Here is a 16,091-nt window from a genome sequence, read left to right as displayed (position 1 = left end):
TAAAAAACATAAAGAAAACCTAAAGTGTAACTCACAGTATTTGTTTTGGAGGGTCTTCACTTTCCTCTGTGGTTGTCAGTAACCAGTGAGTGTTTGTTTCTGCTCAGGACACGGTGATCTACGACCGACTGGCAGACAGCTCCAGGTACAAAGAGATCACATTGAAGCACCTGGAACAGTTTGCCACTGAGGGTGAGTGGAATAACATCGCCCCCTGTCTGCCTAAAGTAAAATGTCTCAAATGTCTGCATTCCACCATTTCTTACCCTTACCTCATCACCACTTTGTCGCCGACTGCAGCAGACGAAGATGTTCTGTTTCCTCAGCTTATCCTCATGTGGAATTATTAACAATCAGTCTGAATGTGAGAGTAAACTGAAGGAACATTAGTCTGAAGCACCGGAGCTGAGAGAAACTGCATCAGTCTTTTTCTGTGTCCATACTGCCCCCCTGTGAGACACATGCAAAATGATGTCACTGGGAATAGTTGATATAGGCTAAATATAGCATCCAGGACAGATTGTGAAGATCTTCAGTCCCAGTCATTTGAAGAGGCCTGAATAATACATTACAACTTTTAGCCTCAGAGTTACCACAGAGACAGAGGAACAGCGTTATAATCACATACATTACAAAAACAATTACTGATATAGGACATAACAATTATGATCATTTTATCTAAATCCAGATCAGCCACATCAGAATTTGAAGTTATCCTCAGACACATGATGCATTTGTATCCATATTGTTTGTAAATGCTTCATTAGCATATTACATTTTTTATCATATTGACTGTTGCGGAAGGACACGACCCCCTGTTGTGATTTCCTTTTTAATATTTCAATCTATTGATGCACTGATCTAATCTAGTGATATAATCTCAGCAAAAATGCTCCTTACTAATCAAGAATTGGTGTAAACGACTAATCTGTGAAATGTTCTCAATGCAGTCTAAAGTAGAATAAAATGTATATTTTGAAATACATTGATACACACACAGTTAATGAATAAGCATTGACCTGATGCTGTTTCCTTCATCCAGGGCTTCGCACTCTCTGCTTCGCGGTGGCTGACATCAGTGAGTCAACCTATCAGAATTGGCTGGAGATCCACCAAAGAGCCTGCACCTCCCTGCAGAACAGAGCCCTCAAAATGGAAGAGAGCTACGAACTGATAGAGAAGGTTTGTAAAGTGAAATACTGTGAGATATGTTTTACAGACCCATTAATTCCATCTAGTACCTCCAGTAGATAAAGTTTGTGACATTATGTACTCTTTATTTGTGGCTGCATGCACTCTTTACCTCGTACACATCATACTTTGTATACGTCTTTATAAAAATACTTTATAGCCACCTGTGCATCTGCAGCAAAACAAACCTGAAATGACGACTTCTTTCTAATTAAGATTGTTTTGTAATCAAACCTGGAAACCTGTAAAACTTCACAAAAATAATTGCTTATTTGTGTGAGTGATTCAAGCTTTGAGCAGCAGGTAGGTTTGTTTTTCTGCGAGGTGGGTCTATGTGAAAGCACGAGTCAAACACAGGAAGCCGCAGTCGTAAATCAACCACTTGGCATGTTCACGGCCGCTCCTGGTCGTCCAAAACAAATGGAGGCAATCAATCATGAAACCAACACAAAAGCTCTCAGAGAGGTTAATGTGAACTGCGGTGCTTAATGGGCAGAGTGTGTTACTGATGCTATCGGGGTTTCAGGGCGCGTCGCTCCTCAGGGCAGCTCATGCTTAAACATGCACACAGTGAAGCCAGAGGGGGGCGCAATGGAGCTGCAGGAAGATTTGCATTCATCTGCAGTTACTCCGTCACAGAAAAAATGTTTGAATACAAATTTGATACATTTCAGATTCTGCAGCCTTGATAGGAAATAGCTGATCATTTAAAATAACTTCTTTTTTTTTTTTTATAGTATTTTGTATTGAAAATCTGTTTCATTTATATCCTTCAATTGATTATTATTCTCAAAAAATATATAATAATAATTTTGATTATTTTACAGGGTTTCTACAGGGACTTAAAAAAGTTGAGAAAAGTCTAAAATGGATTAATCTGAATTTTCTCCTTTAAAAAGTAAATATGTTATTATATAGCATTATTGTCTACTAGGCGACTGATCCTTATCTTCAATTATTGGAAAGTATTTCCGGGACCATGAAACATCTGTTGTATATTACAAAGGTCTTCATTTTAATTTATATGTTATGGTAAAAGTCTTAAATTCAACTTATTGAAACCTGCAGAATCAAAAGAGCAGGGTTGAAAGCAGCAGGTAGAAACTACCAGTTCTTTAGTCTCCTATACTTCAGCCTCTGTTTTGTATTAGAAACAGAGAAACAAAACCGGAATTTGGTGAACCTACCAACACCAGACAAAGTCTACCACTATTATGCTACTGATGTTATCGTTCCACCTTAGCTTGGGGCTTGAAATCCTGATCCAAGTGGTTTTTATATAATAATCCACAAAAAGTGCCCCTGACAACAACAGGAACAATCGTACAATTCACATCCAGCAGACAGTGAAAGAGGGCTCATCAGATAAAGCCCATGTTCTTCCCCAGGCGCATTTTTCTGTGCTGTGTGGTTCTCAATGATTAGAGAGGACAGAGCTACAGACGTACAGGCAGCAGGGCTCAGGTCACAACTTATAGAGCTTCCCCTGCCTTTCCTTCTGCCCCTGGCTCCCGTCTCCCCTCCACCCCTGGGTCTCGTCAAATCTCTGGCCGCGTGATGGGCCAATGCGAGGCCACAACCAGCCCCAGCGAACCGCCGGGTTTCCTGGGAAAAACACCAACTGTATTTTGTGGGTGCGCTTGTGTGGGACAGATTTTGTCCACAGCTACACACACACACACGTAAGGGAACGGTAACTGATCCAAAACCCCTTAAGCCTGTGGAGGTTTTTTTTGCTGGGTGATAAACAAGAGCAGCTGATGAGGGGGGGGGGGGGGGCGAGTGAGTGAGTGACACAATCCTGGTTCACATGTTTCTCTGACACATGACGTTTTAAAGGCCTTCCTCCGTTATGGTCACCACTCACGGACTTTATTTTTTTTTCCTGGTGTAGAACCTGCAGCTCCTGGGAGCCACGGCGATCGAGGACAAGCTTCAGGATAAAGTGCCCGAGACTATAGAGACTCTGATGAAGGCTGACATCAAGATCTGGATCCTGACTGGGGACAAACAGGAAACAGCCATCAATATCGGTGAGAAGGAACAGTAATATGTTGGATCTCTGTATAAACTGTCATGCGTCTGTTTTAACAACAGAATTATTGGAGGCAATACAAACAATAATACACTTGCAGACCTGGAGGCTTGAATCTGCCTCTCCCACTTTTTAAGCACAGTAAGCTAAAAAGCCTTTTATTCTTAAACAAAACACATTTTGAGCTGGAAATAAGCTCAGTGCTCCACCCAGCTGTCACACAGCGGGCAGATGCTGGGAATGCAGATGAACTTGTGGTGTTGATACTGACAGATGAGCCTCCATACCATCACACAGTGGGCTTGAGTTAATAAAAGTAGTCACGTTACTCAGAGGGACAATAATAATCCCTTGTTTTGTAAATACAACAATGGCGGAAACTCTTTACAAGGGACCGTGTGTGGCTTCAGATATATGATACTGTTGTGAGCGGAAAACCTCCGTACAGCTCCCTTAAACTTCCACTTCTTTCATACCCTTAACCTCTAACTTGCAATGCTGACTTTCTGCAAATTATACTCTGACTGAGCATTGTTTGTGTGTTAAACTAGTTGTAGCTAATGCATCCTTGGGCATCCAGGCTCCAGCAGAGATCATTAACTGCAGAGGTCTTCAATCACTTTCATACTCGTGATCTTCTGCCCAAACCAACTCTGATTCAAGTTTCACTCATGACATTTAAGTTGAGACCACGCGAATTTCAAAGTCGTTGGATCGTTGTGCAGTTCACACTACACGATTTGCTGTCCTGTGATTGGGAGTGTCATCCTGAGTTCATACTACACGACTGACTGGCGAGGGGGGGGTCTCACTTCAACGATCTTTGACCAGTAGAAACCCCCTGGTCCACTCTGATTGGCTGTGGATATGACAGATTCCTCTAGATATTTAACCTGTTAGAAATGTAGTCATAGTGGACAAAGTGTTGGCGAGCCTCTTGAATTGCATTTGGTGAGTTCACACGTACTGACCAGTGACCGCTAATCCAACGTTTGGCTCAGATTCTGGGTTTTTGTTGGCAAATGGAAAATCGTTGTATCGTGGGGTGAGAACAGGGCAGAAGCCTCAACTTTACAATGCTGCCTCCAGAGCCACAGACAGCTTTAAAACACTTAAATCACACATACAGAGCAATTATAGCCATACTCCTCAAGACCTGTAAACAAACGCGATGTTTAATGCTAAATCAATGGAGTGAGAACCCTAAAGGCATCTTCAAGCTTATTGTAGAGAGTCACAGAAGACATTATACAACAATTTATGATCACTAAACTAAACTTGTGCATTGGTGGTGGAGTTCCCCTTTAATATAAAATCGTTAATACATTTTCTCATTAAGCTTTGTGTGTAGTTACACTCTACTCCTGTGTTTGCGTTTGGTCTCAAACCAGATGAAAAGTCCCCGGTAAACCTGATCCGTGCTGTGACAGATTGTCCTTGAGCCTGTGACAGGTATTCCAGTCAGCCCTCTGGTCATTCTTCACCCAGCGAGACAAACTACTGACAAGCTGAGTGCTTGTCTGTCACACATATCTAGCAAAAGCATCTGTCGCAGAATGCAAGATGATGTATGAGCAAGCTGCACTGACATGAAAAGCACAACATGCTTCTGTACACAAGCAGGCACCTCTCACGTATCCGGTTCCCCGAGAGGCTTTAACCCTGCAGATGCTATCAGAAAGGTGAAAGACTAATTCTGTTCTGCCAGTTGACTTTTTATTCCTTTAATATATCTCCGGTCTTGGATCTGGCTAATTACCATGATGGATCAATGTTGAATACAGCAAAATTCACAACATAGATTTCAGAAAAATAGATCTGAAAAGTACCTCCACTTGTGGCTTGTACCTACCACTGTGGCCTGACTGAATCGGCCCTTTGTGCCCACTGTGCCCAGATGTGAGGAGGCTCTGCAGAAGCACAGGCTCACTGCAAGTATTTTTACAAGTCCACCATTTGACAGAGTTGCTCAGTAAAATCGTCCTTCAATATTGACATTGTTTTTACTGTTTTCCTCACTGAAAGATGATCCTCCATTTCCAGGGTTAATGGTGCACCGGTTCTGACACATTGAACCAGTGAATTCAGCCAATCGTATTGAGATTTGTCTTCATTTCACGGTGGCCTGAACCACCCAGATGCCGAACTTGGCACAGAATGACGAACTCTTGGCACATAACGCATACTGTATTTATGAAATTGAAGTAGGGAGAGTCAGTCTGATCTGACGCTTTAAAGACTGTTATTGTTCCAGTCTGTTGTCTTTAATCCTGAACCATCATGACACAATGTACAGTACCTACTCTGACACCATATGTCTGGCTGCTGCAGGAAAGAGCAATGTTTGCTCTGGGACATGCTCCCAGTGCTGTGAGCTGTTTGAGGGGAGTTATGTGTACGTAATGCTCAGGACAGGTATGAGCCAGAACTCAATGAAAGGACAGTGGCTGCTGGTAAACTTGTTAGCGATTCACTTTCCTGGAGGTACGACTTAGGAGAAGTACACAAATAATGTGTGGATTTTGGCCAGAGGATACATCGTCCCCCTTAAGCAGTGATAAGTGAAAGAGTAAATCCAACTCCTTATCTGCCTTCAAGTATATATTTTGTTTAAATAGAAAATGCACTTGCACCCATCGTCTTAAAATGAGGTGTGTTTAGTTTCTAGAAGCAGTGGAAAGTGAAGTCAATGGCTCAGCATTTAACTGTTATTTTGTAAGGATCATTATTAAGATAGTAAAAGGGCCTTTACAGCTGCTTGTTAAACAGCATAGACTCTACATGTTAAGATGGGGATGGAGCCGCGGTAGTAAGGTGAAGCCAATTAATTAGCTCAACCAATCGTGACCAAGTCTCAGCTGTCAATCATGCTGTATCACCTTTTTTTGATGGCATCAAAAAACGTATTAAAAATCTAACTTACCATGAATACTTAAACACAAATTAAATAATCTATCGTTGAGAAAAAAGTTCTTTGTCAAACATTTGATTTTACTTAAGTTTCGTCCATGTCCCATACATTAACATGGGCGAGTGGGGATTTATGACATATACCGCAGCCAGCCACCAGGTGGCAAGAAAAACGCACCTCACTTTCAAAGAGAATGAGAGATGAACTCAAACATGAACATTTGAAGCATGTGCCAAGCACAGCAATTTTTATTACTCGTATTAAATTAGCTAAAGTAAATTTTGACACGTCCTAAATGCACTTTGATAAAATGCAGCCCAATGTGCAACCTATTTTAAAGTGCCTTCTGTAGCTATAGAATTTCTTCTTTTTAATTGTTGCTTGCGAGGCAACGTCCTTGTGACACCAGTGTCGTGATTACACATTCCTCATTTCCTGTGGGAGCAGTGTTTAGTTCCGCCTGAGGTGGAGAAAGACCAGGAATTCAACTTTCTCTGGTGAAATAAAAAAAAGGGGCAGTTTGGCTGCAGTCAAATGAGCTTAAGGTAAACACACTAAGCGGAAGGGCTGTGGCAGGGGGAAGGGGTAAAGACAGTGTTCAGATGGAGACATGTTCCACACACTGGCAAATTTTTGGACTTTTGCACCTTTGCACTTAAGAAAACAATCTGCCAGACCCCCAGACCCCAACCCTGTTTGGTTTTGACTCTGGGGTGAAACCTACTCACTTCCTGATACAGGCCCCCTCCGTGTGTGTGTGTACTGTGTGTACTGTGTGTACAACGGAGTCTGAGTGGTGCTGTGTGTTTTATGCATTATCTTATCTCAGTTTAACTCGCAGAAAATACCACCCATATATTCACAGAACACAGACTTTGTGGTAACCACCTTAAAGAAACAAAAAATCTCTTTCCAGACAGAAGCAAAGTGTTGAAGCCCACAAATATTCATGTGGTTATGCCTCAGACGGCAGCTTTTTCATGCAGCCACGGTTTGAAAACTGAAGGCTTCAGTCCTGGTTGGAGAAACATTTTTGTTTTCCCCAGTGAGCGGCTCGCTCTACCACCTTGCTGGTGACCCTGAGCATCTGTCCCAGCCAAGACCTGAGGGGAACGCTCCCCAGAGAGCCATGTTGGGTAACTCAGAGTTGTAACTGCCTATTAAAACAGGAAACTGACAAACCCTTGTAAACCAAACTCATTAGTCATGTCCCGCGACACTGAGCTCTGAGCTGTAACATTTTAATTAGTATCCTTTAAAATGTATTGCTGCATCCTGAAGTATCCCTTATTTATTTGATCATGTATATTTTGTTATCTTTCGTTGTATGTCTCTGTTTGTCTGTTTGTCTCTGTTTGTCTGTTTGTCTCTGTTTGTCTGTTTGTCTCTGTGTGTCTGTTTTACTCTGTGTGTCTGTTTGTCTTTGTGTCTCTGTTTGTCTGTGTGTTTTGTCCCCACACAGAGTCAATGTTCTAACTGAAGTTGTTTAAAGGATTTAAATATTTTCTTCCTGTCTCCAGGCTTAACGTCCAGTGTTTTGTTAAATCTGATACATTTGCTCTTTACAACCTGATGTGTCATCCTCTGTTTTTCTCTTTTTCACTGCAGGACATTCCTGCAAGCTGCTGACCAAGAACATGGGAATGCTTGTGATCAACGAAGACACTCTTGATGTGAGTATTTAGCCTTTTTATCTTTTAATGATCTGACCTACTTACATTAAAAATGAACAACCTAGCCGGAGAACATTAAGCTCACCATTGTTCGCTTCTTTCAATAGTGAGAAATAAACTAAGTAACCTTAACATGATTTAGATCATACACACATCCTGTAGCTTCCAGGAAAATGTTGAAAGTTAAGTGCATGTCTTAAAGCATCTTAACAGTAACAGACCAGATGGATTCATGCCAACGTAAAGGCAGATTTTAATCACAATAAAAAGCAATATACTGATTTAATTTCTGGCAGCCATTATATAAAGTTCTTGTGGACAGTTTTTATCCTCTCAAAAGTGCACATGAGTTAAAAAATTAGTTCACATAATTGTTACTGTGGTATTTGAGGCAAACATTTTAAGTGGGGTCACTCATGAAAATAATAAGCCCCTCATCTCCTCGCCTAATCCCCGTTTAGAAATTGAATAGATATGGCCACAGGGAGCCTTATACACACACAGACACACACACACACACTCACACTGAGCCAACACGCATCCCAAATCTGCCGTCAACATCTTTAAGACACCCAGCAGAGAAGTCTGTTGACCCCCTGGCAGGAGAGCCTTGTCTGTTGTTTCTAAGATTGAAAAGGGCGAGTCCCTGCACCTCCATCAGGGGGAACAACTGAGCAGAGGAACCGCAGATGGACGAGAAACTTGACTGGGTTCAGTTTGTTGGGCGAGAAAGGGGGGAAACTGCGAGAAGAAGTGAATAAAGCAGGAGAAAGCAGCAGGGGGTGTTCAGAGTTGATGACGGATGGCCTTCACTCTGTCAGCCAGTCGTTAAGCTTGATAAATAGAGTCGAGGTAGAAATCCGGGTTCGGTGCATTCAGAAAGCACACGAACCGGCGCTTTGAAATGTCAGCTCCCATTCTCCTGTGGTTGAGCAGATGCTTACATAAGGCAGTTTGTTAGAAGGTAGAGGGAGAAAACTCTCCTGTAGGACGACGGCAGCACAGGGAACAGAGGACCAGGCAGCAGTGCTGGTAATTCTGAGCGCTCTCATGCTATGAAACAGAGTAATTGGAGCATGTCTTCCCTCCTTGCTGTGTTTAGAAATAGTGTAGTTATCAAAGGGAGGCAGAGTTTTCGACATCCCCTGTACTAAATCTTACTTGAACTTAAATTCCCAAAGTAAAACTCAGCCTCCAGGGGAGGATTAGGTCATTTTAACAAGCTTTGTCTTACACTCAGTGTGTTTAATCATTTAGAGAACTTACAGCACTTATTGAGGATTAGTATATTAATCATCAGCCAGTCAAGCCTCTTTTCTTTTTTTTTTCACGTCATTTAGTTCTATAAAATTGGTTCTTTGTCTTTTTTATTACAATAAAACATTGAAAAAGTGATTGATTCATGCAAAAAATCATATTTAAACTAAATATAATCTGTAGCACAAAGAGATTTTTAACTGTCGATGCTTTTGAATGTTTTCGATGAGATGTAATGGGAAACAGTTCATGGCCACATACTTCCAACTATGGTGGAACATCCTCAGAGTCCAAGACAGATGATGACACTATGTTCATACAAATGTCCAGATTCCACATCATGAGTGTCACGTCCTGTTGGCCATATCACTCAAGGCCTATATCAACAATGGAGCTCAGTCTTTATGGGAAAGCTCTTGTGGATTTTCTGAACGGATGCCACATACCCACTCCAAAACCAAACACTAGCTCATCACATAGGCTGAACTGGTCATTATAGCCATAACAAAAAAGGTTTTAGGACGAGACATGTAGCATTAGAGCTAAAATTCCTGAGTGTAAATTGGGGGAGAAATGGCCGCCCTACTTGAGGAAATGGTAAACTCAGCTTATCACAGTATGTGATTAATAGATTGTGCCCCAAACAGAGCGAATCCTTTCTCATGCATTAGATTCACCAGCTCTCACACATGCACACATGCATGCACATGCAAACACACACTAAGACGTCATCTATCCCAGATAGAGCGGCTATAAATTTTGGCTTGTGGTTGATTATAGACATCAACTCTGACCTTTGCTTGCACACACACACACACACACACACACACACACACACACACACACACACACACACACACACACACACACACACACACACACACACACACACACACACTCAGTCGTATCTCCATGACACAAGACATTATATTGATTTACCTTGAGACCTCAACCATAACCCTGACTTGCTTGACCCAAACCCTTAACTTCAATATAACCTCATCATAACCTTAAACCATGTTTTCACCTCAAAACTTTATAATTCACTCTGAGGATTTGTTGCCATAATGTCACAATGTAAACAGATTTAGGTCCTCACAACATGAGTAATACCTGGACCACACACACATACACACACATACATACATAAAGACTGTGGTACTGGCCTCTCTACTGCTCACTATCTCGTGCTGTTTTACACTCTATCAGGGATGGCTAAGTCTTCGCAGCTGCTTTCTGCTTGTATCCTCTTGCTCGGTTTCTCTCCTCTGTTAATCCATCATCTCTTTCTTTGCGTGTCTCTCACTCTCCGTCTCTGGCTTTGTGAAACGTAAAGCCCCTTTCTCCAAATATTTCTTTTAAGCTGGGGTTTCAAAGTTTTGTTATGCCAAGCGAATGTAGCATGGTCCCCTGGTACGATCTAAATGCTTTGACATATCTGACCTCAACACCAGGCTGTGCCCCCTCCCTCCGCCATTCTCGTTAATGACCGCCATTTTTATTTAATGATTACAGCTGTTTGAGCATCTGCTTGGCCCATTATGTTTGATACCAGGCATCGAATCTGCTCATTCAAGTCCGTCTTTCTCTCTTTTGAAAGTAACTCATGCCCTAAACTTCCTGTTTCCCCTCTCCTTTAGAAAGCTTTAATATTGGGAAATCATCATTTTCTATGTTGTCCGAAACTAAAGCATGTACATTATGTTGTGTGTCAGTTTGTACTGAATTATTCATGAAAGTATCGAATCATTTGTGCTGCAACATTTGCTGAATATAACCATGGCAACATTCTAAACATTATTTCAAGTGCTTCTCTTGAGAATGAGTTTTAATCTTAAAGGAAAATATACATCTACCTCATCCACATATCCCTCGGAAAATGTTTCCATACAGAAATTGGTTTTATTGTCTAATGGCTTCACCATCTGTCGGGAAGATGACTGAATGATGAATACAATGATGATGATCTCACCAGGAGACTAAATCCTCCTGTCAGTCTCATATTTATAGATTTTCATCATCAATCATCGTCATAGCTGTATTCAGTGAATAAGAAAACACTGTACATTTGCAGAGCTTGACTATGTTATCACCTCATGGTCCGAGGTCTGACTGAGAGAATCATGGGAAATAAGATAAATATATAAAATATCAAGAGCAGCTGCTCTGCAGCATGTGGGGAATTGAATTGGACGGATCTGTCTTATCTGTTTAAAACTAATGTTATTTTAAACTAGATGAACACTTTGGAGCCAATACAATGATTTTCTGATTAGATATTAATGAACTTAAGTGTTGTGATGTCATATTATCCTTTAAATGTAAATGGCAAAGTGGAATTCTTTGTGTTCTGCAAATTGTAGTAACACAAGAAGTGAAGCCAATCGATGTAACCCCTGCACAAATTATGTTTTATTATTAGACCTGAATTATTATATTATCTAAAAGTAAAATTGAACAAGGTAGTCACCTACAATACCTCTACCAAGGCCTAAAAGTCCCCTCGAATCCAATCAAGACAAATCAAGATATAGATATCAGTCTGCTAAATATGCCTGATGTTTTCATTCAGATCCATACATTATTTGATGTTTTTTAAAAAGCCATAAGCTTGAAGGCATAATAAGTAAAAAAAATAAAAAAAAATCTAATGAAATGTTTTCATCACACAGGGAACAAGGGAACTACTCAGCCACCACTGTGGGATGCTGGGAGATGCCCTCTACAAGGAAAACGACTTTGCTCTCATTATTGATGGGAAGACGCTGAAATACGCCCTTTCGTTCGGAGTGCAGCAGTACTTCCTGGACCTCGCCCTCTCCTGTAAAGCTGTCATATGCTGCAGGTAAGATTTACCCCTGAAAAAAATTCAAATAAACCTCAAACAATTATTCCACTTACCAGAGAAAGAACAAAGACACTGTTCTTGTTGCTTTCAGTATCTTTTTGTGATTCTGAAAAACAAATAATGGTTTAAATACCTGGACCATCACAGCTGGGGAAACTGATGCACAAATGTCGTGAGTGGTCTTGAAATATATCAAAATCTCAAAGGAAAGTCAGAGCAAGCCAGACACTGAAGCAGGGTTGCAACAAATGATCAATACATTAAATGGGTCGTCTTTAAGATGTCAGTAAATAGTAAAAGATTGTCCGTCACAACCTCAGAGGCCGATGTCATCATCCGAAAACCAGAGGGTGTTAATTTTACAGTGGAATAAAACAGAAAAGGAGCAAAACCTCATATTCTATGAGAAGCTGGAAATGGGTTTGAGGTTTTAAATGAGTTTAAAAGCTATATGGTTGAACTATAAAATATAATGTCTTCGCTGCAAAGGTCAACTACGGTTTTTATTGCAGCGGTGTAAAAAGTGGGATAGTTTGAATTGAAATGGTAACTTTCAACACCATGAAGGTGCACTCACTGTTGACTTGCCCGGGCCACATAAATAATAAGAAGTGCTTACTCAAGCAACCATGACGGGGTCTGGGGCCAGAAGTCAGAAGCCATGTTTTCAGAATAACATCGGAGTTTCAGATGATGCACTATAACCCTGCGTTTAGCCTGTGCACAAACAATGGCTCCTGAGAAACCCTCGGAGATGAATAACGCTTTGAGATAAAGATAAACATTAACAGTTTCACAGTTAAAGACAGACATGCAGTTAACAACATTGTCTCCAGAGACTGTCTGTACTGTAAATGTCCCTCAGTTTAGTACACATAGAGGAAGCTCCTCTATGGCCTCTAGTGTCAGGAGCTGCTTACATGAAGATTTCAGGTCAACTGTTTACATGGGATGGGATTAAATACGGTCTGCTCTTTACATGCACCAATGCATTTAATCAGAACAACTGCACAAATGAACATGTTAAATATGTGCATTTGTGTTCATTGACCATCTTACCTCCTAATCGTCTGGACATCTAAATGTTCCATTTGTTAAAGACTGGGATGAGGTTAATTATGAAGACAGCATGTTTGCAGAGCTCCATTCTATCCCTAATATTACCTGTGCTACTACTCTCTTCTTTAGGGTATCTCCTCTTCAGAAGTCAGAGGTGGTGGAGATGGTCAAGAAAAAGGTAAAGGTGATCACGCTGGCCATTGGTGACGGTGCTAACGACGTGGGAATGATCCAGACAGCTCACGTCGGCGTGGGAATCTCAGGCAACGAAGGTCTGCAGGCGGCAAATTCCTCCGACTACTCCATCGCCCAGGTGAGTTAAATGCCGGGGCACATGCACCAATGGAAAAATCGTACAGTTTGATTGATTAGTTGCTTAAAGGCAAATAATAGTGTTTGGTTTGAAGCCTGAGATTCACTGATACCCATCATGCCCATTTCTTTCCGCTCAAAGCCACATTCCTCACACTGTCAGTCCTGTCGTTGTCTTCTCCAATGTAATATGTGTTAGTGATACCCTGGCACATTGTTCTGAGTAACAAAAGATCTCATGTCTGCCAGGGCATTAAAGCTTATACAGTGAAATAGTAACACCTGTAGAACAGACACCCAACTCCCGACATAACTCTCCAGAAAGAGATCCAAGCAGAACGCTACTTAAACACATGCTTATGTCCTAGTTACCAGTTTGTCTGAAACTCTGTAGTGTTATGCGATACTGGTAAGCAACAAAAAAGTCCTGTAACATGCTCTGTCTCTACCCGGCACGCCACTCAGTACATCGTGTTTGTGTTACAGCCACAGGGTTTTCAGAACATGGGAAACCAATACTTCAATACAACACATTACACTCTCCCTGCCACAGTATGCAATTACCATTCAGGAGACTCGGGTTTGTCTTAAGTGCCCCCTTCAGTCCACACGACATGCAGAACGTGCACGTCTCTTAAAGACAGGTGGCCTCTTGTAATCCATTTAGGTTGTGTTCCCCCATCAAATCAAATTACACCTCCAGACTTCCAGTGGTGTTTTCCATGTATTGGCGTAACGGTACATTAACTGTAATTTGCAGACTGCAAACTGAAATCAATCCTGAGAAGTTGTGCAACGTTCCCATACGTGATTTATATTAATGCTGAGAACCAGATGAGCTCTTTGCTGTTGTAGATTGTCAGGGAGCTGGTTTCTGAGATTTAAGACTTGAAAGCTTTGAATTATCTGTTCAAGCAAGAGGTCGTTAAAGAGGCTCCGGGCCAAGGCACCTCTGCTGTCCATCTGTCATCGGCTTTGGTCAGTGTTAACTGATGTTTGAACCGACCAGTGGAGGGGTCAGACAAACTGGGTGCCGCCACTGTGCTTTCATTCTGCTCAAAACAAGCTCTCTTTCAAATTAACACTATTATGTTTCTCTCAAAAACCACACGTTCAAATCTGTTCCTCCGTAAGGCAAGACGATAAGGTGTAAAAAAAATCAAGATGAAATGTTTTACACTTGTTGATATTGATAACTATCAGGATAAATGTCACATTATGATCTATCTACTTCTGTCTGTATGTGGTTTACATATCTCAGCAACTGTTCATCTTATGTAGTTCACACTTCATCACTGCAGACCAAACATACAGCCCTTTCCACAACAGGCAGCTTTAGAACAGGCATGGCACTGCACTTTCTTTTGACTTTAAATTTCGATATATGTTGGACCTTTGTTGTATTGCTTTTGAGGAAAACTCTATTGCAATAATTGTTGATATTTTTTATTTTCCAAACCCAACTCCTCTTATCTCCTTCTCCACATTTTCTTTTGTCAAATAGCAAGAGTCTGTGGTGTCCATGCTCTTTGTTTTAGTCACGCACTGACAACTAAGACGAAGCACTTGCCTCAGAGTTCTGCTCCACTGTAATCACACTTATCAGCCAGAAATTGCGCTGGAATCGTAAGTTCACCACAGGCTCTAAATGGCGGCGTAATTATAAAGCCATTTAACTATTATTCCGAGCCCTCAGAGACCAATACCCCGTACGAACTCCTCCATTTGCAGCGACTCAAAGCTCGGGCCTTAGAAATCTTTGAGTAGAAAATTCTGGAATGTCTTTAGTGAGAGCTTTGACCAAAATGTCCCAACAGTCTTTTAACCCTCTGCTGGGCGACGACAAAAGACTGCTGCTTGCTTTAATCTTGAAGTGCCAGCAACTTCTTTAGTGTTCCAGCACTGATCTCTGATTATCAGCAGCCATTAGACGGCGTACTGTACACAGACCCTGACTATTCATTCATCTTCTCCTTCTTTCTTCCCTCCCACACAGTTCAAATACTTGAAGAATCTGCTGCTCGTCCACGGAGCCTGGAATTACAACCGCGTAGCCAAGTGTATCCTGTACTGCTTCTACAAGAACATCGTCCTCTATATCATCGAGGTAACTCTCACACTGTGGTTCTTGAGACTGAGCATCGTGTAACGAACCAGATCTGAATGCAGAGCTTTGAGATTTTTTTTTTCACATGACATGATTATATAAAGGCAAAGATTCCTTGTTAGAGTTTCCATGTTTGGATTTCTCTTGACTGGCCCCTCACATTACCTGCCAGTTGGTGCAGCTCCTGGGTGAATGGTTTGAGTTCTGACATGCCTGGACAGAATATACACAAACAAACACACACACACACACGCACACACACACACACACACACACACACACACACACACACACACACACACACACATACACACAGTTAGGACGGGAAAGTGATACCTATTTAACTAGAACTTTCCCTTCAGGAATTGAAGCATGAGAATTTTAAACCACAAAACTCATTGAATTGATTAATTGTGCTGTAACTTCTATGATACCCGAGGATTCTGTTGACAGCAGAGACAGAGGCTTATGTACATTGAACATCCTGAAAATGAAATGCAGTAACTGTATTTAAAAGTGGCCGATGACATACAAATCTTCTAGTAGAGCTCAACAGTTTGGTTCTGGAAGCTAAAATCCCATTAATTTTCTGAATATACAGTAGATTTACATCATCAGCCATTAACCATGTAAGGTAGACTGACCACAAGCAACCAGAATTTGAAACATTGTAATATGCTCCTGTCCTTTTGATTTTA

General features: G+C 41.3%; 1 protein-coding gene across 8 annotated transcripts in view; it reads left to right on the top strand.

Moving 5' to 3' along the window:
- atp8a1 (ATPase phospholipid transporting 8A1) overlaps positions 1 to 16,091 on the top strand; it is a 95,181-nt gene that overhangs the window by 50,360 nt on the left and 28,730 nt on the right. For all 8 annotated transcript variants that reach the window (XR_008339487.1, XM_053428441.1, XM_053428442.1 and 5 more), the window contains 7 exons: positions 108 to 192; positions 1,043 to 1,182; positions 3,086 to 3,224; positions 7,746 to 7,810; positions 11,740 to 11,912; positions 13,104 to 13,287; positions 15,283 to 15,393. Coding sequence is in view for 7 of the 8 variants with exons in the window: in XM_053428441.1 (XP_053284416.1) it covers positions 108 to 192; positions 1,043 to 1,182; positions 3,086 to 3,224; positions 7,746 to 7,810; positions 11,740 to 11,912; positions 13,104 to 13,287; positions 15,283 to 15,393 (897 nt within the window). In the remaining variant the exon portion in view is untranslated. The remainder of the gene's footprint in view (positions 1 to 107; positions 193 to 1,042; positions 1,183 to 3,085; positions 3,225 to 7,745; positions 7,811 to 11,739; positions 11,913 to 13,103; positions 13,288 to 15,282; positions 15,394 to 16,091) is intronic.

Source organism: Pleuronectes platessa, chromosome 8 (genome assembly GCF_947347685.1).
Source record: "Pleuronectes platessa chromosome 8, fPlePla1.1, whole genome shotgun sequence".
In the NCBI taxonomy this organism is placed as follows: domain Eukaryota; kingdom Metazoa; phylum Chordata; class Actinopteri; order Pleuronectiformes; family Pleuronectidae; genus Pleuronectes; species Pleuronectes platessa.
Note: the sequence above shows the minus strand (reverse complement) of the source record. Positions and strands in the feature narration are given on the sequence as shown.